General features: G+C 40.2%; 1 protein-coding gene across 2 annotated transcripts in view; it reads right to left on the reverse strand.

Moving 5' to 3' along the window:
- Nucleotides 1-413: 413 nt before the first annotated feature.
- The window catches only part of SRGAP1 (SLIT-ROBO Rho GTPase activating protein 1), a 239,567-nt gene continuing 212,465 nt past the window's right edge, over nucleotides 414-27,515 (reverse strand). The window contains exons 16-22 of one of the 2 annotated variants that reach the window (XM_074942133.1): nucleotides 25,504-25,609; nucleotides 21,580-21,804; nucleotides 17,884-17,963; nucleotides 9,706-9,883; nucleotides 8,937-9,071; nucleotides 8,458-8,800; nucleotides 414-3,690 (exon numbers count right to left, since the gene is read on the reverse strand). In XM_074942133.1, coding sequence (XP_074798234.1) covers nucleotides 3,313-3,690; nucleotides 8,458-8,800; nucleotides 8,937-9,071; nucleotides 9,706-9,883; nucleotides 17,884-17,963; nucleotides 21,580-21,804; nucleotides 25,504-25,609 — 1,445 coding nt within the window. In that variant the 3' untranslated portion in view covers nucleotides 414-3,312. Of the gene's footprint in view, nucleotides 3,691-8,457; nucleotides 8,801-8,936; nucleotides 9,072-9,705; nucleotides 9,887-17,883; nucleotides 17,964-21,579; nucleotides 21,805-25,503; nucleotides 25,610-27,515 lie in introns of both variants that reach the window. The other variant, XM_074942132.1, reaches the window with a different exon arrangement.

Below are 27,515 nucleotides of genomic sequence, written 5' to 3' on the forward strand. Positions count from 1 at the left end.
TTAGTGAAGGAGAACAAGTATTGTAGCTTCCAGACAGCTGACCTTAGAATAAAGCTTGGTGTTGGCAGCTGGCATGAAGCCCCATTCAAAGGAGACCTACAGCAGTAAGTTTCAGGGAAGGGTAAAAAGCAGGGGGTTGTTTATGGAGATAAGGTAGGCCTTTCTGAAGGCCCATGCAGGTGCCTCTGATCTTGTCATCTACTCTCCGAGTAAGATTTCCTCTGGAAAGGCCACTTGGAGGAAGGGGGGCAAAATGGAAATTGGGAAGACTAATGGGGTTGATAAAACTAGCAGAAAATAGCAGGAAGAACCTCTCAAGCTTCTTGCCTTCACATTACCAAGAAGGAAAAAGGTCATTTGGGGATACACATGTAAAAACGTACTGAGGACTGCACACCATTAGACTACACAAATGCAGACAGAACTATCTTCTTTATTATAAAGATACACTATGGGGAACAAACCTGAATGTATACTGAAGCCTGTGATGGTACATGCCAAAATGTACAGTACTATACATAAAAGTGCATTGCCACAACAGATTAACAGTACATTTTTCTTCCATAACTGTGTATTTTTAACTTTTTTGTTTTTTGAAAATGGCAGGAATGTGGCTGTACAAGAGCAGGGATGAATGCAATGAAAATGCAACAGTATACAAGCAAGAGTGACCGCAATGGAAATGCAATAGTACAAGAGCAAGGCTAAAGCTCCTCTAAAATTTTAAAGGCACTTTCACATGTACATACTACAGATGTACATTGACACAATTAGGTAACAGTCAACAAGCAGGAAGCTACCAATACTGCAACTTATCAAACTGACAGTAAAGGACAATACTGATTTGATTAGGTGTGCAGGAGTTGCCCCTTAGTATGTTTGTAGTTGTCAGTCTTTCCTGTTACATATCCACTTACTATACGTTAAGTATCTATAATAACCATCAAACTACACATTTAACTTGTGTGAATGCTCTAAGTGGATGCATTCACTAAATGCACTGTTTCTAATATTTTCTCTTGCTACACAATTTCTAATATAAGCATTATGGAGTCCAATAGTGTTATTTAAACATACAAAATTCCCTATATAATTTAAATATTATTAAACAGATATTCATCTCAATTATGCCACACTGGTATTGAACAAATCACTGAACTAAAAACTGCATGAAAATTAGAGCTGGAATTCCAGTTTGTTCCATTGATCCTAATAAGTTTGGGAACTACTTAAAAATAACTTCTGGTCCTGGGCAGGTGAACATACCAATAGATTAAAGCCAACCTTTAACGGGGACTGGCTTCAGTTAGAACCTTGCCATGGAGTTTAGGACTATAGGTACAGTCAAGAGATACAGGATTAAACGTAAATTTGACAAGTTGTTACCCTGTTTATACAGTGGTAGCATCAGTGGATTAAACTGACTGACACCTGAAGAGTCCACTGTGCTAGCTAAGAGTTTATACATGTGGCAGCCCCCAAACAGACATACTTATAGATTCCTTGGATTTTTTTGGACCCGTCCTTGGGCTGCAAATATCAGCAACAATATGAATGGCCCTGACAGCGTTGCTCTCTAATGCAGTTTATGGGATATTTGTCATGTCCAGGGCTTGGAGTTCCTTATCAAGTGATTACAATTAGTAAACCACAGTGGAAATAAATAAATTCCCAAATGACAGCAGGACATGGCTTCTGTGACTTTATACAGATTATAATACACTAATCAAATCTTTGTTACAAGACACTAACTCTTCCCTCTCCCCAATTATGTTTCCGTATAGTGAATGGAACAACTAAAACATGCCATAGGAAGAATGGTAAGATCCTAAGGTAACAAACGCTATGAGGAAAGACAACTCTTATTTGAAGCCAGTTTTATTCCTTTCGATGACCATCAGCTGATTTCTTGTCATGGCCCTGGTATTTTAGGTAACAGCCAACAGGGTATTCTTTATAAATAGTTTGACTGCATGGCTGCGTAAATTAAAAACCTGCTATAAATGATCTTATAGATTGGGCAAGTAATATTGAAAAATAATCACAGAAATGATGTTATGGCTTAGTGTTAATGTGCAAAACAGCTGTACAATTAATTCACATGTAACAGAAAATTTAATAATGGAGTACTAAGCAAAGCTGATAAAATCTTCACACACACATGCGAGAAAGGTATAGACATCTGTTTTTATTTTCTTTTCAAATTGGTTCTGGCAAATTTTATTTTGGTTTAGTCTAGAGAGTAGCAAATGAGATTTCTGTGCTTCTAACAACCTCCTGTGTAATTGAGAGAAGTTATTCAAGAACTCAGGAGAAAAATAGTTTCGTAAGCATCAGAGAGAAACCGTGCACATTGTTTGCACTGTGAAGGATAACTAGTGAGGATACAGCAGCTTGAAACTGTGGTTATCGCAGCTCACATGGTTTGAAGAAGATACTGAGCAATAAGGTCCAAGGAATGTTTTATTGAGTTATTGTTCAACTGCTACTTTCAATCTTTTACTACACTACAGAAAGATCCACAGACCTGTATACCTGCAGTTACTTGGTTCACTGAACTGTAAACTGTAAGTGAATTTAGTGCTTGTGAAAAGAGTCTGACAGTCCTGGGGACTGAACTTTTAGCTTCAAAAGAAAGGTACAGCACAAGTGGCAGCATTAGAAACTTCATACCATCCAGGCAATATACTTTAACCCTGACCTGGAGTGAGGTCAGAAAGAGAGTAATTCAGTTGCTCTACTTACTCAGCACTTGGCCTTTGATAAGACTACCAAAAATATGCTAACTACTTAGTGCTAACTGTGAAAGTGTTATTTTAATTTATATGGACTGAGATTACATACACACTTCACACAGGCCATTGACTAATTCCTCAGATGCTAACTTTTACCGACCAGACTGGGATTTGAACCAGTGATCTAATGGTCAAGGGTTCCATATCCACTTACGAATTCCTTCAAGTTACCTTTCTATTGGATCCCTTATTAAGTAAACTACAGAAAGACTATGAAATATTGTACAAAGTGGGAAGCCATTTCTGATCTGTTCCTTTTATTACAAATGGTGCAGCATCAAGGTTTCAAGTCGGTTTTAAAATGACACACATTTGTCCAGTTTTTTTTGAAAACTGAAACTATACAAAATACAAATGCCCGTGTTAATGATACTAGTTCAGACATTACATTCAAAAAAATTGAAAAACAAAACATCTCCAGTTATAAACATGAACTAATAGTGTTATGGAACCCTGACTTCTATCGCTAATCCATTCCTTTCTGTAACACACTCCACCTCCTGGGTTGCTTAGCTTTTTACATTGTGCAAGATTTGTCTGTTGGACCTTGGGAAGGAGGGGAAGGTCCTATAGTAGGATTTGTTTTTGGAAGAACAATGGGTTTTGGCCTCAGAGCTGGGGGTTTTAGCTGCACTCCCATTCTGGGGGCCACCATGGGCTTGAAAGTACTCATGGTATCACTGGAAGAACTAGTGCTACGTCGAATCTGAGGCTCAGTGCTCCTTAACACTACACTATGGAGAGGGCTTAGTGATTCTGTTGAGGTGGCCAGGCTGGGTGAGTTTTTCATTTGTTCCAATGTATCCAGCACCACGTCGGGGGCGTGTTTCGCGGAGCTCTGACGTTCCAGCTCACGGAGTTCATTCAGAGCTGTGTTCATTGTCTCTTCAATATCCTGGTCAGAGCAGAGAGACAGAGCAGCAAGTCATTAAATACTGAATGCAAAGGGTAGTTGCTGAGGAAGAAGTTTGATAAATGCATGAATTCAGTTATAAACCATCCATTCATTTCAACAAATATTATGAAGCAGTATTAAAGCCCATTTACAGCCCAGAGCTGAAGAAGAGCTCTGTGAGTCTCAAAATCTTCTCTCTCACAACAGAAGTTGGTCCAGTAAAAGATATTACCTCACCCACCTTGTCTCTCTATTCTTATTCTGGGACCAACATGGCTACACCAACACTGCATGCATTTACATCAACCTCATTTAAAAGTGGCCTTCCTGAACAAGATGGCAGCTTGGGTTGAACATAAATTAACGGTAGAGGGTCAAAATTCAGTCAGGCCATTAAAAACATACTCTGCTGCTTGCTGTTAAATTACTATTAAGAGAACAAATATTTGATGATTGATTTGCAACAATATTTAAATAAATGTGAAGCCTAACAGCTCATGTGCTATACTCCTCATCTTACCCTGAAATATTCAGGAACAATATTCTAGCACAGGGATTTTTTTAAATTAAAGTAAAACTGAAGTTGGAAAACTATGATTGAGTTTTTCAAAGCCACCTAAGGCATTTACTTGGACATCCAGGTTGGCTTTGAAAATCCTGGCCTATATTACTCTTTTTTTAAAATAAAGATGTAATTCAAGACCAATGGTAAAATAGCTGTGCTTTTGATAACTTTCAGTTAGGGGGAGAGAGAAGTTGGTGATTAGTATTAAGATGCATCTGAAGAAGTGGGTTTTTTACTCACGAAAGCTTATGTCCAAATAAATCTGTTAGTCTTTAAGGTGCCACCGGACTCCTTGTTGTTATTAAGAATTAGGAACATCTTGAAAGATAATGGCCACCTTTCCAGCTTTTAAAAATGTTTGTGGCAGTGAGCTCTGCTTGCTTGTATCACAAGTTCAGGGCAACTGCACCTGTATTGCCCCTCAAGGGTACCCACTCTAGGCTTTTGGTTCCCAGCCATCACCTCACTTGGGTGGAGACCCACATCTTGCTCCCTCCTGATTGGGGCATCTTTAAAGTTGCACAGTTCCCTGCCTACACTGTGATATCCCCAGCAAGCCAGACTGCCTAAAAAGGCCAGCACCTGAACTTTTCTTTCTCTCTGAGGGCTGTGACCAGTGTAATTGCCAGCAGTTATAAGCTACCACACACCTCTTTCTAAGCAAGCATATTTATTCTTAAGGTAAAAGCATTACAGAAAAAACATAAAAGTTCACATAAGGAGGCAAAAAGCTTAGCAGAGGGCCCTAGTAGGATTGGGGCCCCTTCTTGGACAGAAGGTCCTGTCCAATTGCTGGATCAGGCCCTGTGTCAGTTTAAACTCAGGCTATTTATCCAAAAGTCCTTTCTTTGTCGTTAGTCTCTGGAGAATCTAGTTTGAAGTAGTATATGTAAGCCTCCCAAGGAGTTGGTACTTCTCTGGGGGAGTTACAACCTTGCTGATTTGCCTTAATCATCATCCACTGTTTTTAGTTCCTGGAGGAGCTAAAGTAGCCCTCCCCGATGACATAGAAAACAGTCAAACCATTAATTTAAAACAATGGACCCTAAAGATACTGCATGGAGTTGCAATATCTGTCACAACGCCCCCCCAGAGAGGTTACATACAATCCCAGCCCACACTAATACTAATCAGTTCTTTTGAGGATACTGCAGGAAATTGCCATATATGTAAGCCCCTTCATTTTCAGTTTAAACTGATTTTTACTGAAAATTTCCCAGGTTTTACAAAAAGTATTTTTTTTGGATTTTCACCCTATTTTTGTGTCATTCAAATTTACAAAAAATAACTTGTTTTAGTAGGAAAATACGATACATTGCATGAGATATATGTATACCTCTATCCCAGTATAACTCGACCCGATATAACGCGAGTTCGCATACAATGTGGTAAAGCTCCGACACGCTGCTCTGAGTAGCGTGTTAAGGGTTCTGGGCCAGGGCTGAGGGGTTGGATAAGGGGCAGAAGGGGTCTCGGGGGTGGTCAGGGGCTCCCCGCCCCGAGGGTCTGGGAGGCAGGAGCTGTGGGGGGACACTTTTGGGGGCCCCACAGTCCCAGAGTGGCCTGGGGGATTAGCAGGGGGCTGGGAGCAGCCCACTCCACTTCCCTCGCCCCGGCCCCAGCCGTGTTGCTCAGGGGAGGGGCTTGGGAGAAGGGATCCCCCACGCACTCACCGGCAGCGGTGGAAGTGGAGCAGCCTGGCCCCAGCCCGCTCCACTCCGCCAGCTCCCAGCCGCGGCGCTCTGCTTCCCGCCGCCGGTGAGTACGGGCGGCGTCCTTTCCCCAACCTCCCCGCACTCACCGGCGGTGGGAAGCAGAGCACCGCGACTGGGAGGTGACGGAGTGGAGTGGGCTGGGGTCACGTTGCTCCGCTTCCCGCCGCTGCCGGTGAGTGCCTGTCAGGGGGCTGGGGGTGTGGATAGGGGTCGGAGCAGTCAGGGGACAGGGAGGTTGGGTAGGGGGTGGGGTCCTGGGGTGATTAGGGACAGGGGTCTCTGGAGGGGGCGGTCAGGGAACAAGGAATGGGGGGGGGCAAAGCGAGTTCGATATAACGTGGTCTCACCTATAACGCGGTGAGATTTTTTGTCTCCCGAGGACCGCGTTATATTGGGGTAGAGGTGTATTATGATAATACATTAGTCTCTGTGTATCTGCAAAGTTTCCTGTTGAAGTAAGGCTATGTATTAGTCTATAAGATACACACAATAAACAGACACGCATGCCAACTCTGAAGTGCATGCATATCTGAACGTACTGATGAATCTCACACCCACCACATACACATTTCAAGCAGTTAGCAGATAATGGTTAAACATCTGACACACTAAAATGGGAAGAAAATGAAAATCTGCATCAGAATATGTTTCAGTACACAAGGAAATATTCAAAAGTTTTAAAATAACAAAAAGGATGAAGTTGACTGTATGCGCAGCAAATTGTGAGGCCCAATTATTAAATGTAAATAGTTCTAAGTCTACAGCAGTAAACTGTTTATTCAAATGAAAAGTTTTATTTGAGGATTAGAGATGTATTGTTTTCTTAAACTCAGAGGTGGCATTGTGTTTTGAGTTCTGTTTTAGTTCTGCAGCAAACCACACTGATGAACGGAATTCAAAGCATTAATCTACCGAATACTTTTTCCCTCTGTCTTTCTGTCCACCAAAACAAACCCCTATATTTACCTACAAAAATTAATATTTTTGCACTGATTTTCACCTGTTTTTGTTGTGGTAATAAACACTGAAATTCCCAGGAAAAATTAAAATAAAACCTGAAAACGAAGGGCCCTACATATCTGTTATGACTTGTTCATCCAATAGGTTATTTTTTTTAATATATAAATGATGATGTGCTCCAAATATCCTCATATTTGTAGTTTAAATGTTAAGGAAAACAAAGAAGAATATCAGACATGTTAGAAGTTGTCATGCAAGATACTGTTTAGTGAGATCATTTATGAGAATATTTCCATGTTTGTTTTGCACATTTAGATTTATTCTTAAAGTACATCTGCTAAAAGGACATGCCAAGACTGGTTTTGTGGTTAATTTTTCAGTGTTGGTGAGGCACAAGTGGGTTAAATAAGAAAACTATAAGGTGTTTCATACTTGTTCACAGCAGCATTTACATGATTCAGTCAAAGTTCAAGTTCTGTCTTTGTCAAATAATAATTGGTCTAGGTGTGTACAAATGTAGTTAAAGCCAAATAGGGCTGTGCATAGCTCCTGGGCAGTAAATAAGTAACATAGCTTAACCTAGTATTTAAAAGGTTAGAAATGGTTGAAATAAGAGCAATGAAAATTGATGTCTGAGTCATTCACAACAACTGAGACTCTCTCCTCCCACTTCATAAGCAGCAGAGACTTTGGAAGCAAAAGTTACATGACATTTTGAAATGTCAGTGCAGGATTATTTTAAATGCTTTTGTAATCAGATGGTAATTTGAAGGTGTTGAGTGTTTACATAATGATCATATTTTAAACTAAATGAGCTTTGAGTAGGACAGAAGTATTTATTAGCCCAAGATATGGCTATTACTGAGTTAGCACACTTCAGTAGCACAGAATTAATAACTTGCTTCTTGGTGCTATCTGTCTCTGCTATTCTATACCTCTCACCTCTCTGCTACTGAGAAAAGACTAGCCACCTCTCCTACATATATAGTGATGGCACAGTCTATTATTTATTTATTCAGATTTATTTGCACTTCTACCTAGCATGTTCCACAGGCACAACTACAAGAGTTAAAAATCTCTATATTTGTACAAAAACTATGTTAAAAAGACTGAAATGCAAATTCCTATGTTTTCAAATGACTGAGGACAGTAGTAGCCAATTGGAGCACAGATTTGCATACTATAACTAAACCCACTTCCATCAGAGCACACAGGTTTACATAACTGAGAAACAGTACCTGTGCATTATCCCTATGCTCTGAGTGGCACAGAGAGTTTCATTTCAGTACAACTGAAAATTATTTCACTCTAATGCTGTTGCAACTTTTATTCCTATTGGCCCTCCTTTCTCCCATGATTCTTTAACACATCTCTGTCCTAGACTTCCATGGCAGAAAGTTAAGTGGGATACTTTTCTGATACATCTTTTCAATAAAAAATTGAACTCTCTGTGTTGTGAAAGTCAAACAAAGTTCATTTACATCTATTTGACCATGCTCCTCACTAAGGCAAAGAAACGAGACCAACCTGAGCTATCGACTCTGGGTCCAGTGGCTTATGATCATTGAAACCTGGGTATTGACCAGATGATGTAGATCTTCTAATTGGAGGACTATCAGTCTTCTTTAGTGAATCATGCCTACTAATGTTGGTGAGGCTGCCATGCCCAGGTCTACGTCTTCTTTCAGGGCTGTCTGCGTTGAGGTTGCGATTATGAAGAAGGGCTCGAGGACTGCAATGACTTGCCATGTTGGGGGAACCTAGCTCCACTGATGAGTTGGTGAGTGTGTGTGGTGGATGTACTGGGCAATGGCCATCATTGGTCCTGCCTGGGCGTCTTAGAGGAGGTGGTTCTGATCTCTTTCTTTGCCTACACAAATGTAGAAATCATAGGACAAGTTAGCATTATTAACAAGATGTGTGTGAAGAAATCCTGCCACTGCATGAACCCAGAAGCAATCTAACGGCTGCAAAGCCATGCAGAAATGTTGCTATGTTAACCTTACCTTCCTAAATATATGTCAGGCTGACGATCAGTTGGGGAGTTCATGTCCTTAGATGAGGACTTGTCCTCAGTTATTGGCCCACTGCTGGCTTCACTGTCTGCTTTTTGGCTCAGCGTATCTGAGAAGGTATCATCCCTGAAAAGAAGATATAGATTGAGAAGTCACTTTCCAGGAAGTGAGGTATGTAGGACAGCAGGCATCACGGCTCTTCTGTTTTTGTCCTCGTATAGAATTAAAACTAGACGTATAATTGCATCTCCAGCTGCTGTACTCTCATTGATGACCTATTTGTTTATTGACTTTACTCATGTCACCTCTTAAAACTTGGAGTAACCTTTTGGGAGCAGGCACTTTGTTGGCTTTGAAGTGCCAAGTACACCTCTGAGTACTATTAAGAAGTGCCATGGTGTAGTTATCCAGCCCTGTTACTTAGAAGTTTATTGGTAACAGCTGCTACAACTATATGGTAAAACCAAAATAGGTACAATATCCTCTTCTTAACATACTGTACTGGGATCACTTCTGTCAGTGATGTAGCCGAGTCAGCCTATCAATGTTTTGTGATTCTGTGGTGTCGCTTGATGGGCACTACTTCAGGGAAATGTAACAAAAAGATGGTAGCGTCCAGTTTGGAGGCAAAATCTCCCAGGTGTTTATGAGCCTTCAAAGCACTCTCACATTTGGGTGATACCCCATTAGCTAATTCAACAAGCTTCTTCTCAATAAGGAGCAATCACTCAAGTATATTGTATAACTAGACACTGCTTACATATCCTGCACCACTATATATTGGTGAGGTACTAGGCCATCAATTCCATTATGCCTTCCTTCCCACCAGTCTTCAGATGCTCGATGATATAAAAGCAGGGAGGCTCCTTTTTTGAAGGAGAGTTCTCGTGCAGATCTTCCAGTGTAGTCAAACTTGGCTATAGCTTCTATAGGCTCACCTTCTAGGGGGAAAAAAAGTAAGATCTCAGACTCCAGAATAGACTTATTTGTTTATTTCAGTTTTGTAAAATGTAACCCCACAGCATTCATATCCAAACAAAGCTTACAGAAGTCAGATATTGAACCAAGATATACTTCAGGCAGTGGCCATGTCTGTGTGCCTCAAGTATAAAGCAACTGGGCTGCTTTTAAGACCTCTAGACAGAGAATATAAGAGAGAGCACACAATACATTCAATGCTCAACATTTGAAAGTGGGCGGCGCTCTTGTCTCCTAATATAAAAAGCTATGTGGTGGGTCAGAAATAGTTACAGGTGATAAAAAAGCAAAACCAAACCTGAGGGAGGTGAACAAGCCAAAGAGATGTGCAGTGAAACAATTAGCAGTGAAAAAGGAACAAATAGATACGGGTTTCCTCAGCAAGAACAGGCATGAGTAGAGTCCTGTGCGGATACAAAATTTGTATTTGCATCTGATCCGCAAACATGATCTGCGGATATCTGCAGATCTGCAGGGCTCTAGGCAGGAGTTGCCTGATGAGTCAATTTAATAGCTTTAGAACTCTATTAGAATTTCTGTCACTCCTGTGCTAAGAGTGCAGACCCAGTGTAAACCTCATATTTTACAAAAAATACAGGGACCTGTTCTTGGGCCTTCTCTGGTTTCTCTTGAAGCTGCAGTTTGTGCAAAGCCACCAAACATTTGACAGATACAACTCCTATAGGAGTACATCTCAGTATGAGGAATCATTGTATGGCACAGAGCTGCTAGGATAATTCTATGTTACACCCCCGTGTATGAGGCCATAGCTAGGTGAAAGAGGGCAAAGTGTAGGTGTCCCTCTGTTCCCAGTGATCACTGGCTGCTGGAATGGATTCTGTGAGCAGCCAGGCATAGGTTACAGCAGTTTTGACTGGCCGGCTGCAGAGAGAGAGAGAGAGAGAGTATGTGTGTAAAGCTTCTCCCTCTACAAGAACGGATTTTAAAAACCTTATTTTCACAGAGATCATTTTAAGGATGAAAATGAGAATTAAAACCTCCCTTCCCTGTCAAAACTTCCTGATATATTGAAGTTCATACTGACAATGGCCCCATCCTATAAGTAGATATGGTTCTGCTAACACCTGTGCTGACTCCACGGACATCAGTGGGCCTCTGTGCAGCCTCAAGGGTCCCTTGTTAGCATATCTATTTGCAGAATTGGGGCCAATGAGCGTAAGATCTTAACTGATGTCTTTGGAGCTGTTACTATGTCAGTTGGACCTTGATGGAACAGCTACGATTTTATTGTATGATGTTGGCAATGGCTAGTTCTAAAAGTTATGAAAAACGAATGCCTGTGAAATCACCTTTGTCAGGTTAAATTTATCACAGTATCAAAATGCCAATGAAAGCATTAAGAACGAATGCCCGCAAAATATCAGTTTTCAAATTATACATTTTGTTTGCATACATTTATTTTGAGTAGCTCAAAAATAAAGCCATCCAAAATGAAAAATACCTTATACAAGTAAATCAAAATTTAGAAAGAAATTAACAGCTAGGCTGATGACTGCCGTATCACGTTTTAGCTTGGTGCAAATTTAATTTGCTGTGTTGTAATACCTGAAAAACTCGGTTTATAATGAAGACTCCTGCTCCTATATTATGCATTAATATTATGTGCTGGAATGTCTCTTCAAAATTAACTTCTATCTTGCAATGTGGAAATATCTTTAGGCAATCAGGTTAAAAACTTGCAATAGTTCAGATGAGAACTTAGGTTAGTCAAGCCCAGCAAACACTGAAGAATTTCAGAAAGGCCTACACGCAACTAGATGAGGCGATGGCAGTGAAACTCAGTGTTACAAATGCAAAGCAATGCACACTGGCAGGAATCACTTCAATTACTTATACACATTGCTAGTTTCTAAATTAACTGTATTTATTCAGGAAAGACTGGCTAGCTTAATGAAAACCTCTGCTTTTTTGACCACCAATGCACACTGAGCAAACCAAACGGTAAGATGTACATAGAATGGGCTAGAAAATAATAGTGAAAATTACAATGGCACTATATAAAATCAGCGGCATGCTCTGACCTGGAATATTGTGTTCAGTTCTAGACACCTTATCTAAAAAATTATATAAACAGAAAGCAAAGAGGACCAGAGATGTGACAAAATGATTATAGGTATGGAAAGTCTTCCATCACTTGAAGAGAGACTGAAAAGATTGGGACTGTATAGTTTAAAGATGAGAGAAATAAGAAGAGACATGATAAAGGTATACAAATTAATGATTAGTTAGGAGAAAGAAAATCAAGCACTCCTGTTTATCTGCATCATAATATAAGGGGCTAGTCAATGAAACTGAAAGGCAACAATTTAACACCAGAAAGGAAATATTTTTATACATATCACAAAGTTAGCCTTTGGAGCTCACTGTAAAAAGATATTCCTTACATTATAAAAATGTAGGGTTGGACCTCAAGATGATCTAGTCTATTTCTCCGCCTCCCCGCCGAATACTGAGGCAGAATTAGCTCATAAGTATAGCTAGACCAGATGTTTGTATGAATAATAAGAACATGCTGTTACATTATATTAGGTTAAATAAAAGGAGAGCAGGGAAGTATAAATTCCCATACTTGAGGGCACAAGCCAATCTCTAATTGATAGGGGTTAAGAAGAAACTTCACCATAGGCAGGTTATTTCATAATTGCGTATTCAGGGTTTCCTTCCACCTTCCTCTGAAGTATCTGGTGCTGAGCATTCTGAGGCAGGATATTCGAGCACTGAGTTGATCAGATATGGCAATTCCTTTTTGGGTGAGCCATACTACAATTAAAAGTTCAATGGACTGTTTGATATTAAAGACTTGAGTATACAGAGTTTGATTCTTCTCACTTATTGGACACCAGAGTAAATCAGAAGTAACTCCACACCTATGTAAGCCTAGTGTAAGAAGAGAGTCAGGCCTATGGAATGTTGAATTCTTCCTTTTCCTGTACCTCATTATAGACTGACGTCCTTTCTCAGACATCTGTAGGAAGTTGCTGCACTGGGAACAGCTGTTTGAACTATTAATCTACCGACAGTGAGTGAGACTTCTGAGACATGCTATTTATGTGTTCCTATGAAACATACCCTATACAATGTGGTGTATGGCTGACATAGTTGCTTTTCTTAATGAAACTCTTGTATTAAGCTCATACAAATTGTTCTTTTATTCTGATAGGAACTTTCATTACTAAAAATGTGCCCTTTACTTGGACAGCACATTTCTACAGCAGACAGTTCTCAGATTTTATTTTTCAAATACTAATTCACTTGTTAACAAGTAGAACGTTGACAATTAATATAAAAATACCTTGACAGTTCCATTTGGACATAAAAAAAGGCCAAAAGATTTATAACGTCAAGGTTATTGAGAACTGGAGGGAGCCATTTCACAACTAAAGGAAAGGGAACAGAGCTAATCAACAGTTACAAATCTACAATTTGTAACTGAAATTCTGCATGATATTGAGCCATGGGGTCTAACAGTAAAATTAAGACAGCTCAGAGGGAAATATAATTATACTGTTCTGTCCTATACCTCAAGGCATTTCCTAACTATGGCAAGAAATATATGATGACATCTGAAATATCACTGGCTATGATCCAGACAAAGACAGAAAAAGAGAAATATTAGGACAAGCTGAAGAACTGTGGGAAGAGCTCTAGGGATTCTGTTCTCAGTTTTGCACTTATGACCTCAAATTCTGCTAATATTATTACTGCCATTCAGTGACACTTTATGGTGCCTTCCACTTAAAAATCACTGGCTAAATAGCTCGGTACAGGTCCAGTAGGTGATAAGGGGAAAGATGTAAGAAACAAAGGCTAGTCACTATTTCTATCCTTGCACTTCAAGAGCCAAACACAGCACTAGCCTTCCTCAAAAGGTGGCGGTATGAGGGTGGGGCTATGTCATCCCACCCCACTGCTAGGGTTGCCAAAAACCAGACACTCCAACAGGAGTGCTGGAACTTCCCCTCGAGGCCCTGCCCCACCCCCATTTGCTCCTCTTCCCCCTCTCCACGCCCCCCCCCCCCAACCCCCAGTCGGGAGGAACTCAACTGGGGGCTGGGAGCTGCAGTCACCTAATGTTGGTAGGAGGGGGCCTCGGATGAGTAGGGGCTGGCACGGGTGATCATCCAGCGCCTCCCCCACCTGCAGTAACCAGTCCCCAGATCTGACCGGAAACTGTCAGGTACCCTTTTCAACTGGACTTTCTGGTCAAAAACCTGACACCTGGCCACTCTACACCCCACACCAGTGAGCCAAGTGGAGCTGAGCCAGCAGAATGAGAACATCCACTGTACCTTTCACTGGGTGCACCAGAGCAGCCCCTTCTCTGTGCTCCCCAATTCTTCCACATGCATTGTGCTTGTCTTAAGCAAAAGACATCCTGATCCCTATGCTCGACTCTACACCTTATCAAAGGGCTGTGGCTTTACAGTAACAATCTATCCTCAAGTTCTCTGGCAGTTCTCTGACTGGAAAACAACAAAGGGAAAGAAGCCTGTGAATTACTGTTACAGCAGAACTTGGAAAAAAGTTGGTCATAGTATGAATTATTTCAGAGTAGTCAAATCTGCAATGGTGACCATTCAGGGACACAACAGCACTAACTCTCAACCTTATTTGTCCTTTAATACCCCCATCTGTGTGAGAACTACTTTCTTGATTTATAAATGTCAGGCATCATAAGGTGTCAATGAACAGCAATAAAAATGTTAGCATGTTTGTGTTTTACATCAGGAATTACCCATGTGTCTGAGACTTCCTCAGGAAATTCTCTTATTTCCTTCGGAAACAGATCTAGTCAACTTTTATATGCATCAATTAGAGTAAAATATCTTCAGTGTTAAAGAATTTCAGAAGAAAATTGCAGAAAAACTGCTTATTAAGCATAAAGATGTATCTCCTGAATCTTACACTCTTTTCTAAGAGTTATTTTCAGACAAATGTCTTTCTGTAATGAAGTTACAGATAAATAGATATGGCTCATTCTGAGGCACAAGGTGAACTCTTTGAAATGCACAAAAGTTCATGTTTTCAGATCTAGGGGAAAATGCTATTTAGCAGGAATGCTCTTCTTTTGAGTAGACAATGTAAATAAAAGTTCTTACAGTGAAGGCTTTTTACCCTTACAAAAAAACTCTTCACTATGACCTGAATTCAGAGAAGCATGTAAACACATGCATAGCTTTAAGCATGTGAATAGCCCCAATAAAGTCACTGTGACTACTCATGTGTTTACAGTTAAGGATGTACGTAGCTTTTTTATACTTCATCATTGTATGTCCCAACCCTTCAAAGGATAGAGGACAAGCTAATTTTATTCCTACACATACATACATACATTATATATTACATATATATATATACACACTTGCTTTATTTTTTTTAAAAGAATATTTTAGCTTTGTAATTCCATAAATAAACCTTTACTTTCCCCCACAGTGGCTCAGCCTCGTCATTATATACAGCTGACTTCTTGTAGGCATAGAGAGACTTACTTGTAATTTAACCTTATACAGCAAGTAGTTCTTATAGTGAAAATAAGCAAAACAGAAAAATAAATCTTCTTGCTTTTGATTATAGCCTTTGGATTACATGTCAATTGCCCAATATTGTTATGGGACTAGAGGGTTTGAGAGAAAAAAAACACTGCAGTATAAAATGAACTAGATTAAAATGTAATAAAGATTTACATGTTTAGAGAAGGCTCTGTCCAGCTCCTAACAGAGGGAAATGCAAAAGTACAACATGTCCAGTTAGCAGTAGCAAGCTCAGTTCAACATTACCTTACTCTCATACACATGTAAATCAGGGTCCTGGTGTGACAAACTAGTAATCAATAATTCTATTGAAATAAAAAATTTCCTTTAATGGAAGCTTTCCTGTTCCCCCACAAAAGATCAATTATCTGATCCTTGTGATTCAAGACTGAATCAGTTGTAAAATTGTTACGAATCACAGCGTATATTACTGCAAACACTTTTTATTCAAGGGACAAACACAGGGATGTGTGTGCAAAAAGACAGTTAACAGCACCAGTTCGATGAAAATACCCACCCTTCATTATAAAAAATAGCTTATCTAAAGGTAAACCTTTATTGGTGGAAAAACTTGATTAGAGCTTGCTGGTTAAGTGGAGGCCTCTCACTTCATGCACTGGTCTAGTCACACCAACTACACCGTCATCATCTTTGCTCAAGCATTACCGCAAAGTTCATATCTTTGTATTACCTTTTTCCCCCTTTACATGCAAATCCACAACATGATTGTCCACTTTCTGTATTCAATTCACAAAACAAAGGAATGGCAAAAGCTAGGATTATCTTGCTGGTCATCCTGATAAACAAAACTAGATCAAGTAATTTAATCCTTTCTTGGCTACCTCTGCTCCACTGAGAGTTACTCCAGTCAATTTTGCCCCAATCAGTAATGCTATGCTACAAATTTACTATAGTCATTGCATCCAGGATTGATATCAAGGCAAAAATGAAGTACAATACTACTTTCACATGGTCAAGATTTGCCTGTCCATGCTTTTCAGATGCCATTTAATATTTTACAATTGTGTACGAAAGGATTAAAACAACTTTTGATTGTTGCATGCTTTTTTCCCTCCTTTTCATTCTCATGTGCAGGGAAAAGTTTTCAGAAATGTACATTTATGAATCTGAATTTCCAACATTTACACCTCTGTATGTATGTCAGAAATATCAAGTTTCTCTTCGAGGTTCCTCCATCATTAAGTGTTTCACCCCCCGATCTGTCATCCATTTAATCCTGAGCATTTCACAGGAGTCTGAAATAGTCTTTTTTAGCAACATGAGAAACTGTCTTATAAATTAGTATATAAGGGGAGGCGGGAAGAGACACATACTACCAAGTTGTGGCTGGTGCTCAAAATAAATGGTGGGTCTGGGGCTGGCAACAGGACCCTTTTTCCAATCCTTTAAATTATTATTTTTGACCCCACACTTGGACATTTCTGATCTCCTAAATAAAATCAATGATACCATTTTGGCCTCTTACTCTTCCCCTCTTTGTCCCCTGTAATTCCCTCCCCTGCTCCTCCTGAAAATGCGAAGGAGGCCCTCCTGCACTCTGCTGCTTACCTTGCCCCCCTGAACAGGTTCTCATGCAACCCACCAGATTACAGGCCCTATCTGCCTTCCCTTTCCTGTTTTGGTCCCAGGCTCCTGATCTGTTGCCTCCTTGTTATCACAGGCTGCTTTATCCACTGTGGTACTCTAAACAAGGGAACGAGGCATCTGCCACTAAGGGCTTGCCTATATGGGGAAATATACTGGCATAGCTATAGTGGAATAACTATGCCATTATATTTCTCTGTCTAGACAAGGCCTAAGTCTTACTTTGTTGAAAGAAAGAAGAGGAGATTTGATAGGTGACGTTTATCCCATTGGGCCCTCACCGCCAGCTACGATGCCTAGTCCAGCAAGGGTGAGCATGAGCCAAGTTATAGTGAATGGCTTTGGTTTAATAGTTTTGGGGGTCCTTAAATCCTCTGGAAAGTTGTGTTTTTAAATATCAAAATATAGCATATTAAATGCAATTCTCTAAGCTAAAATATTCAAAGCCATGGTTTGGATCAGTTTATCTTGTGCAAAAATGGTAAAAGGCCACTTAAAAAGGGAACATTACATCAGAACGTAATTTGTGCTGACTGAAGTAGTTTCCCACTTGCCCTTCCTGTAACTGAGCAAGCCAGGAAAGGTGCAAGGAAACAGCTGGCGAAACACAGATGGATAAGAGTGAAAAACAAACAAAAAACCTGAAGATTAAAAATGGAGGTGTAAGCAGCAGAGCATCCTCCCAGAAGTAATTTAGTTTCAACTGAGAGACAGTGAGGAAAAGAGAGAGTATCTCCTGCATGAAAAACCTGTAAATGTAATTTATTTAAAAGAGGATTAAAGCTGTAACATAAAGGACGTACCATCTTCACTGGTGTGGGGCTCTGTACTGGCATCCTGGTCCACTTCCTCTAGTGTACCATGTTCACTATAAGGGCTATCACTGCAGAAATACACAATGTTAAGCAAGTACAGGCAATTAGCACATGAAGCAGTGCTTAATGGATGCTTATATTTGGCATAACCCCTCCCCCCCCAAGCTAACAAGAGTAAGCTATTTCTATAGCAAATATCACTTAAATTTTCTTATGAAACAAATAGCACTATTAAAAATTTTATTTATATTTATATATATATATATATATATGTGTGTGTGTGTGTGTAAGTAAAGGCTGTCAAGTGATTAAAAAAGTTAATCATGATTAATCACGCTGTTAAACAATCATAGAATACCATTTATTTAAATATTTTTGGATGTTTTCTACATTTTTCAAATATATTGCTTTCAATTACAACACAGAATACAAAGCGCAGTGCTCACTTTATATTTATTTTTGATGAAAAATTTTTACACTGTAAAAAACAAGAAATAGTATTTCATAGAATCATAGAATATCAGGGTTGGAAGGGACCTCAGGAGGTCATCTAGTCCAACCCCCTGCTCAAAGCAGGACCGATCCCCGACTAAATCATCCCAGCCAGGGCTTTGTCAAGCCTGACCTTAAAAACTTCTAGGGAAGGAGATTCCACCACCTCCCTAGGTAACGCATTCCAGTGTTTCACCACCCTCCTAGTGAAAACGTTTTTCCTAATATCCAACCTAAATCTCCCCCACTGCAACTTGAGACCATTACTCCTTGTTCTGTCATCTGCTACCACTGAGAACAGTCTAGAGCCATCCTCTTTGGAACCCCCTTTCTGGCAGTTGAAAGCAGCTATCAAATCCCCCCTCATTCTTCTCTTCTGAAGACTAAACATCCCCAGTTCCCTCAGCCTCTCCTCATAAGTCATGTGTTCCAGTCCCCTAATCATTTTTGTTGCCCTCCGCTGGACTCTTTCCAATTTTTCCACATACTTCTTGTAGTGTGAGGCCCAAAACTGGACACAGTACTCCAGATGAGGCCTCACCAATGTCGAATAGAGGGGAACGATCACGTCCCTCGATCTGCTGGCAATGCCCCTACTTATACAGCCCAAAATGCCATTGGCCTTCTTGGCAACAAGGGCACACTGTTGACTCATATCCAGCTTCTCGTCCACTGTAACCCCTAGGTCCTTCTCTGTAGAACTGCTGCCGAGCCATTCGGTCCCTAGTCTGTAGTGGTGCATTGGATTCTTCCGTCCTAAGTGCAGGACTCTGCACTTGTCCTTGTTGAACCTCATCAGATTTCTTTTGGCCCAATCCTCCAATTTGTCTAGGTCCCTCTGTATCCTATCCCTACCCTCCAGCGTATCTACCACTCCTCCCAGTTTAGTGTCATCTGCAAACTTGCTGAGGGTGCAATCCACACCATCCTTCAGATCATTTATGAAGATATTGAACAAAACCGGCCCCAGGACCGACCCCTGGGGCACTCCACTTGATACCGGCTGCCAACTAGACATGGAGCCATTGATCACTACCCGTTGAGCCCGACAATCTAGCCAGCTTTCTATCCACCTTATAGTCAATTCACCTAATACAAGTACTGTAGTGCAATCTCTTTATCATGAAAGATGAAATGTAGAATTATGTACAAAAAACAACCACATTCAAAAATAAAACAATTGTAGCGCCTAGAAGTCCACTCAGTACAGTACTACTACTTGTTCAGCCAATCGCTCAGACAAACAAGTTTGTTTACATTTGCAGGAGGTAATGCTGCCTGCTTCTTGTTTACAATGTCTCCTGAAAGCAAGAACAGGCTTTCGCATGGCACTGTTGAAGCCAGCATTGCAAGGTATTTATGTGCCAGATGCGCTAAAGATTCATATGTCCCTTCATGCTTCAACCACCATTCCAGAGGACATGCTGATGACGGGTTCTGCTCGATAACAATCCAAAGCAGCGTGGACCAACGCATGTTCATTTTCATCATCTGAGTCAGATGCCACCAGCAGAAAGTTGATTTTTTTTTTTTTGGTTGTTTGGGTTCTGTAGTTTCCATATCAGAGTGTTTCTCTTTTAAGACTTCTGAAAGCATGCTCCACACCTCGTCCCTCTCAGATTTTGGAAGGGACTTCAGATTCTTAAAGCTTGGGTTAAGAGCCATAACTATCTTTAGAAATCTCACATTGGTACCTTCTTTGCATTTTGTCAAATCTGCGGTGAAAGTGTTCTTAAAGTGAACAACATATGCTAGGTCATCATCCGAGACTGTTATAATATGAAATATATGGCAATGTGGGTAAAACAGAGCAGGAGACAAACAATTCTCCCCCAGGGAGTTCAGTCACAAATGTAATTAAGGTTTCAGAGTAGCAGCCGTTTTAGTCTGTATCCGCAAAAAGAAATGCATTCTTTTTTTAATGACCATCATCTGCATGGAAGCACGTCCTCTGGCATGATGGCCGAAGCATGAAGGGTCATCTGAGTGACGGAAATACCTTGCAATGCCAGCTATGTAAGTGCGATGCGAACGCCTGTTCTTGCTTTCAGGTGACATTGTAAATAAGCAGGAGGCAGTATTATCTCTTGTAAATGTAAACAAACTTGTTTCTCTTTGCGATTGGCTGACCAAGAAGTAGGACGGAGTGGATTTGTAGGCGCTAAAGTTTTACATTGTTTTGTTTTTGAGTGCAGTTATGTAACAAAAAAAAAAATCTACTTTTGTAAGTTGCACTTTTACGATAAAGTGATCATACTACAATACTCGTATGAGGTAAATTGAAAAATACTATCTTGTTTATCATTTTTAGAGTGCAAATATTTGTAATCAAAAATAATATTAAGTGAGCACTGTACACTTTGTAATTTGTGTTGTAACTGAAATGAATATATTTGAGAATGTAAAAAAATATCCAAAGTATTTAATACATTTCAATTGGTATTCTATTGTTTAACAGTGTGATTAAAACTGTGATTAATCGCAATTAATTTTTAAAATTGTGATTAATTTGAGTTAATCATGTGAGTTAATTGCGATTAATCGACAGCCCTAATTTAAATATATATTTTACACCCTGGTCTGAGGATTACATTGCTTCTGACCTTAACTTTATATATATATATATATATAAAGTTAAGGTCAGAAGCAATGTAATCCTCAGACCAGGGTGTAAAATCATAACTGTTACAGGAATTAACACATCTTCCCTTCAGATATCATTTCCATTTATTTAAATGGATAACAGGGTAACTGGATATTTCCCTTCTAGCTGTACTGAATTTAGTGTATATATGTCTGGGCTTAATGGTGAAACCATTATGAACTGAAATTCTTTTATGGAACCCTTCAACAAATGCAAGACTGGGACTACACCATCTGGCCACACACTCCCAATTGTACATGTAGACCTCTGTCAACTACTTGATGGTCACGTCTGTGATAGTTCTCAGAATCCTAAATTAACTCCACTGAAGTCTTCTAGTTAGGAAACCCTGACAATCATCATGGTTATATTTGTCCCATGTGTTTCACAGTACCACTTTCCTGTGAATCTTCCACACATTAGAATTATTTTTTTTATTTTCATATTTCTTTTATTTATGCAGAACGTCTTATATCATGGGAGTCATTCATGTAAAATGGAGGCCTAGCATTTTGGTATGAAGACAGAAAGATAATATTCTGACTTACCAGTAGTCATCTCCAGCCATACATTTTTCATAAACAGGGCCATCTAGCTCTTTAGCATCTGGGAAAATAGCCTCATGATGGATGATGATTGTTTTGATTATTTCATTCACATGAGCTTGACATGACACCTGGTCTTGTATGTCCGGAACAGGCATCAGTGTTGGGCCAAAACATATGGCCAAGTTATAAGGATCCATCATGTTCTCATCGCTGTACTGAGAAAGGCTTTGGAAGAAGAATCAAGAAAAAGATTTTTGCTCTGTGACTATCCTAATTCTGAAAAGTAGCTCAGAACAACCTTAAATTGTCAGCACAATGCAATGTTCTCCACCCTTTTTGACACTTAGTCCTGTACAACATAGCCAAAAAAAAAAAAAAAAAAAAAAAAAAAATTTGTTCTTCTATTGTCTGGCAATATACAACACTGGGAGAATTTAGAATAAACTGACACTGGGGGAGGGTGCGAGAAATGAATTTGAATCAATCATTTTTTAGCCATGGAAAACTTTACTCAGGGCTTGTCTACACTTCCATTTTATAGCGCTCTAACTTGCTGGCTCAGGGGAGTGAAAAATCACCCCCGAGTGCAGAAAGTCTGAGCGCTTTAAAGCGCTAGTGTAGACAGGCTCTGAGCGCTGGGAGCAAGGGTTGGCGCTAATCCCCTCGTGGAGATGGATTACCAGGAGCGCTGGGAGAGCCGTCTCCCAGCGCTTGAGCACGACCACACTCGCACTTCCAAGTGCTGCCGCAGGGGCGTTCCCGTGACAGCGCTTTGAAGTTTCCAGTCTAGCCATGCCCTCAGGGACTCTGTGTGATCTACAGTAAAGACACTCTTCTATGTGTAAAAAATAAAAAATGCAAACAACCGTCGGTGAGATAGTACTAAGGGCTTTCTGAGGGAAGGAACCCTCTCCCCTTTACTATGAAGCCATGTATCTAACAAAATTTCCAATATCTGAAACAGAGCATAGCTGACCACAAGATGGTCAGAGGGATCCTCTGGTCGCTGCTATGTCACTCCACCTGTCTGAAAAATCAGCCTCCGATAGAAGCAGCGTGTGGCTGGAGCTTCCCTACATCTTGCTGAATCCTGGATTCCATGTCGCCCCCTTACTGCTTATAAATTATGCTAGAGCAGTGGCTCTCAACCTTTCCAGACTATTGTACCCCTTTCAGGATTTGTCTTGTGTATCCCAAGTTTCACCTCACTTAAAAACTACTTGCTTACAAAAATCAGACATAAAAATGCAGAAATGGCTCAGCACGCTATTACTGAAAAATTGCTCACTTTCTCATTTTTACCATATAATTATAAAATAAATCAATTGGAATATAAATATTGTACTTATATTTTAGTGTATAGAGCAGTATAAACAAGTCTTTGACTGTATGAAATTTAAGTCTGTACGGACTTCGTTAGTGCTTTTTATGTAGCCTTTTGTAAAACTAGGCAAATATCTAGATGAGTTGATGTACTCCCGGAAGACCTGTGTGTACCCCAGGGTGAGAACAACTGTGCTAGAGGACCAGCCTAATGAATACCTTGCCCAGAATCACAAAGGCTACCTCTACACAAATGTCCTTTCCTCCTGCAAGTTGAACTGTGTGCTCTTCAGCACTAGCTGAGGATTGAGGCTTATAGCTCCCCAGATTAGTCATTCTTAAGGACTCAGGACCCAGTCCCACAAAGCCTGAAGTCCCGTAACTCCCATTGATTCAATACTGCTTGGCACCCTGAAGGATTAGAGATGCATCTGGTATGTTTGCCCATCTTTAAATACACCAGCTTAAAAGGCTTTAAACTATACTTTATAGAGAAAACATTTGCTGCATAGCAACAGCACTGTGACATCAATACAAACTGAAAAGAGCCAAGAACTCTAAATGATCCCTTCCAATTCTGCAAAATCTGCTTCTAAAATCTCTTTTTTGTGTCATATTTTGTTAATGTGCTGTGTGCTATTCTGAGATATCATAAATCTTGTTCTACAAATTACAAAGGAGATTCAGCCATTTGATTATTCATGAACTATGCTACATAGGTGGTTATAACTGATTTATGAAATATGAAAGGCTACATGCTGTTGCCTCTCTGTTCTCCATAACACACATTTGGTGGAATATAGTACAAGAGACTATTTTTATTTCAGCAAAGTGTTTTTTGTGCAGCCCCAACAGATCCACTCAATTATGGAGCAAATACGAGCAAAGGAGGGATATGCTAACTAAGGGCCTGATCTCTCATTCACTAAGGGTATATCTACACTAGAGCTGGAGGTGTAAATTCCAGCTCAGATAGACACACCTGCCCTAGCTTTGATTGAGCTAGTGTGCTAAAAATAGTGTAGCCACAGCAGAATGGGTGCTGGGAGGGGCTAACTGTCTCAAGTATGTGCCTAGAGCTTTGATGGGATTGTATGTGAGTGGCTAGCCCATGTAGCTGTGGCTACACTGCCATTTTTAGCACACTAAGTCAGTCTACCTGAGCTGGAAATTCCACCTCCAGCTCAAGTGTAAATGCACCCTCAGTAAGCATATCATCATCTAGTGCTGGTAGTAGGTCCGTTGCTGCTGGGGAATGGGAGGTAAAGTGGAGACTGGAGGATTGGGATTTTACTAGGGTGAATGTAAAATTAAGTGAGGAGACTACCAAAGAGCAGCAATGATTGTGGATTAGTAATGGCTGAGGTCAAGGAATACTGACCCAGATCATATAACATGTATTACCAATCCTGATCCATGTTAGGTGATTGAGGTCAGGAAATAAAAAGCAGTCTTACATGCACTGCTGGTTGTCATACCCTTATTATAGCCATTCTCAACAGATACAGCTGGGGTTTTTCAGGTGGAAAAAATAACTTGGCCCAAATCCTTATATTTAAAGACTTTGTGCGCACGTTTGGAAAATCACTTATTTGGTGACAAGTCCAACGGAGGCTAGCCTCAACAAATATACAGTATGTGCACACACTATTAAAACCTAACAACAGAACCTGTAGATTTAATATATTAATGTTTAATAACACAGTTTATCATTCACATCCTGGAAGATATAGTAGAAGCTCAACCCAAAATACACATTACAGTGCTGAAGGAAGGGAGGGTTTAAGGAGCAACAGAACAAAAATCCCAGGAGGCAGGTAGTACAGAAACAGAAAGAGCCAGAAATAGGGCAGAACACTGATCAAAGAAAGCATATCACAGTGAAAATACCAGGACCAGGAAAAAAAAAGAGAAAAGGGACACAGGTAAAACAATGTTTTCTCCCACACTACCCTTTCCTCTGGCCCAGTTTTTTCCTTCAGAATGGGCCAGTTTCTGATACCCCCACCACCCCAACAACTGTCTCCGTTTTTCAGTATGAAGGGAAAGAAGTGGGGTTCCTGAGCCCCTGTAGCACCATCATTATTTTGGGCAAGAGCACCAGTGAATTTCCCAAAAGACACACATGAGGAAATTTGGATCTTGCTCCACCACAGCATCAAACCACCAGCTTGTAGGTGCTTTGGCTGTTTGAGTAAGTTGCATTTTTTCCAATCAGAAAGTTAAAATCAGCTTAAGATAGGAGTGTAGCGGAAAAAGTTCACTTCTAAATTATGCAAGTTATTTTTAATGTGGATATTTTTTGTTTGTTGTTTTGTTCTACAGCTCCAGCTCTAGTCGCAGTCCTTGCGTACAAGGCAATACTTTTATCAGTCTTCCCATGACCTTTGTAGTCAGTTAAAAAGAAAAGTAACTTCAGTTTGTACGAAAATGGACCTTTTCCTTCTGTTTTCATTGCCAATTAAAATACCCTCTTCTGTGTTAACTGAAGCCTAAATGTAAATTTCATGAAGATTATGAAGACGACAAAGGAAATTTTGACACCAGCAGTGGAAGTGGGATGAAGATGCAGCATTCTGGCAGGAACCGAAAGGTACTTACTGGTTAAGGAAGGCAAATAGGTATCTCATCACTATAAGGACAGACCTGGGTAAAGTCAGGAGGAGTTTGCGGATGTGAAGAGCCCTCTCATAGAGATTATCTATTCCTGTAAGGCAGAAGATAATATCTTCAGCTCCTTTTTAGGAGAAAACCTGTACATTCAGCTTAACGGTGTCATTCTTATGCTAATATAGGTTGCTGGTCAACATTCTTCAAATTTTTGAAAAAAAAAAATAGCAAAAATTTTGGAAAAAATCGAGTTCCCCTCCCCCCTTTTGACCAGCTTTATTAATACATAATTACCAGATGATGCTTTAAATATGTCCAGCAAGTCTGCTGAAAACTAACTTACTGCAGATTTCTAAGTAAGATAGCTTGCAAAACTGCCATAAGAGGATTTTCCCCCGAAGGGTAAAAAAGTAATATTAGGAGGCTAGGAATCTCTGTCATCAGTTCCAAACACTGGCTTATTCTCTGTATTTCAATTTGCATATTGAAAATATCCTTCTGATCACTGATTGTAAAGCCTTCCCGACTTAGTTTTCTCTGTCAACACTATCTCTCCAGCTGTAAATCTATTAGAGTCAATTCTAGATCAATGCCTTCTTGTGTTAATCCAAAAATACAAAGTACAATGATCAGATGTGTTTTCCCTAGATAATTTCATTTAGGTCCATCAAAATGTTCCTGAAATAGGCAAACCAACAGCTGTGTAAAGCAGGACTGAGGCAGCACAAGAGCATTGGTTTCTATTGCCTTACAACAGAAATCAGCATCTATGATTTTCTACATTGTTCAGAATGAACATGGGGCTTCATCTGGAAAGCAAAACATCTCTCAAAGTAGCAAACCTCTATTCTGAATAAGAAATCCTTGAACTCTTCTCTCAAAGATATTTTTGGTGTAAATGACATTGCTAAGAACAATTTAACATTTCAATAATGCCCCCTAAGTCAACCAAGAAATAATAGTACAATTCACATAATTTAAACACAGTCCTAGTAGAATATTAGAATAATAGCACCTAATAGCAGTGCAATGGACAACTGGTAACATTGAGAACCTGTGAAATGAGGAATTGGGGGTGAAGCCAACAGCTAAAAACCATTTGTTACAGAATACAAGATTTTTCACAGAAGACATTTAAAATAATCACTTACCTAAAAGGTCAGTGTTAATTATAGACGGCGTTCTCAATGTTTATTTTTGGTCTTTTCATGTGCTTATTTTATACAAATTAGGACTCATTTTCAGATGTAAAATGTGCGTTGATTAGTGTTTAAATATTTCTCCCCTTAGGGAAAAAAATCCCGTTTCTAACAGTTGATATTTTCATACCATAAACTGAGGACAAGCAGAGCATCACAGCAGCAGAATTTGGGTTTCTCAAACAAAAGTGATGCACCTCAATAGCACTTCCTTGAAGATAAATATTTCTGCCTGGTAAACTACAGGGCAAATACTGCTCCTACATCTGCAGCCATGGAAGATTCCCCAGCAGAACGGGGATGTGTGAGGGGGATTCGGGTTGGGGTGAACAGGGATTTGATTGCATGCAGTCTAGCTCCTTGGGGATCTCTTGTGCACAAGCAGATTCTTCCATCCTCTCTTCTCACTTCCTGTAGCAGGGATGGGTTGGGGCTGCAGAAGCTCCTGCAATAGCAGCACCAGCGAAGCTCTACAGCCTGGGGAGAGTGGTATTCCTCTCCTCATGGAAGAGAGCAGCATGTAGCCCAGCATTCCAGTTCTGGGGGTAGGTGTGTTGGTTTTCAGAAATTGTACCTTTATTTGCTGAACAAGCAGCTCATAACTAAGGCTACGGGTTTGTCACGGAGATCACGGATTCCGTGAATTTCCAGGACCACCATGACTTCTGCAGCAGCCAGTGCGACTGGTCCGAGGCCGCCCGAGCAGCTCGGGCAGCTCCTGGGCCAGCTGCACCAGGCACTGCTAGGGCAGTCTCGGGCCACCTTGCCCCACACCCCAGCAGTAGAAGGAGTTTGGGTGTGGGA

The sequence above is a fragment of the Natator depressus genome, chromosome 1 (genome assembly GCF_965152275.1).
Source record: "Natator depressus isolate rNatDep1 chromosome 1, rNatDep2.hap1, whole genome shotgun sequence".
Classification (NCBI taxonomy): Eukaryota; Metazoa; Chordata; order Testudines; family Cheloniidae; genus Natator; species Natator depressus.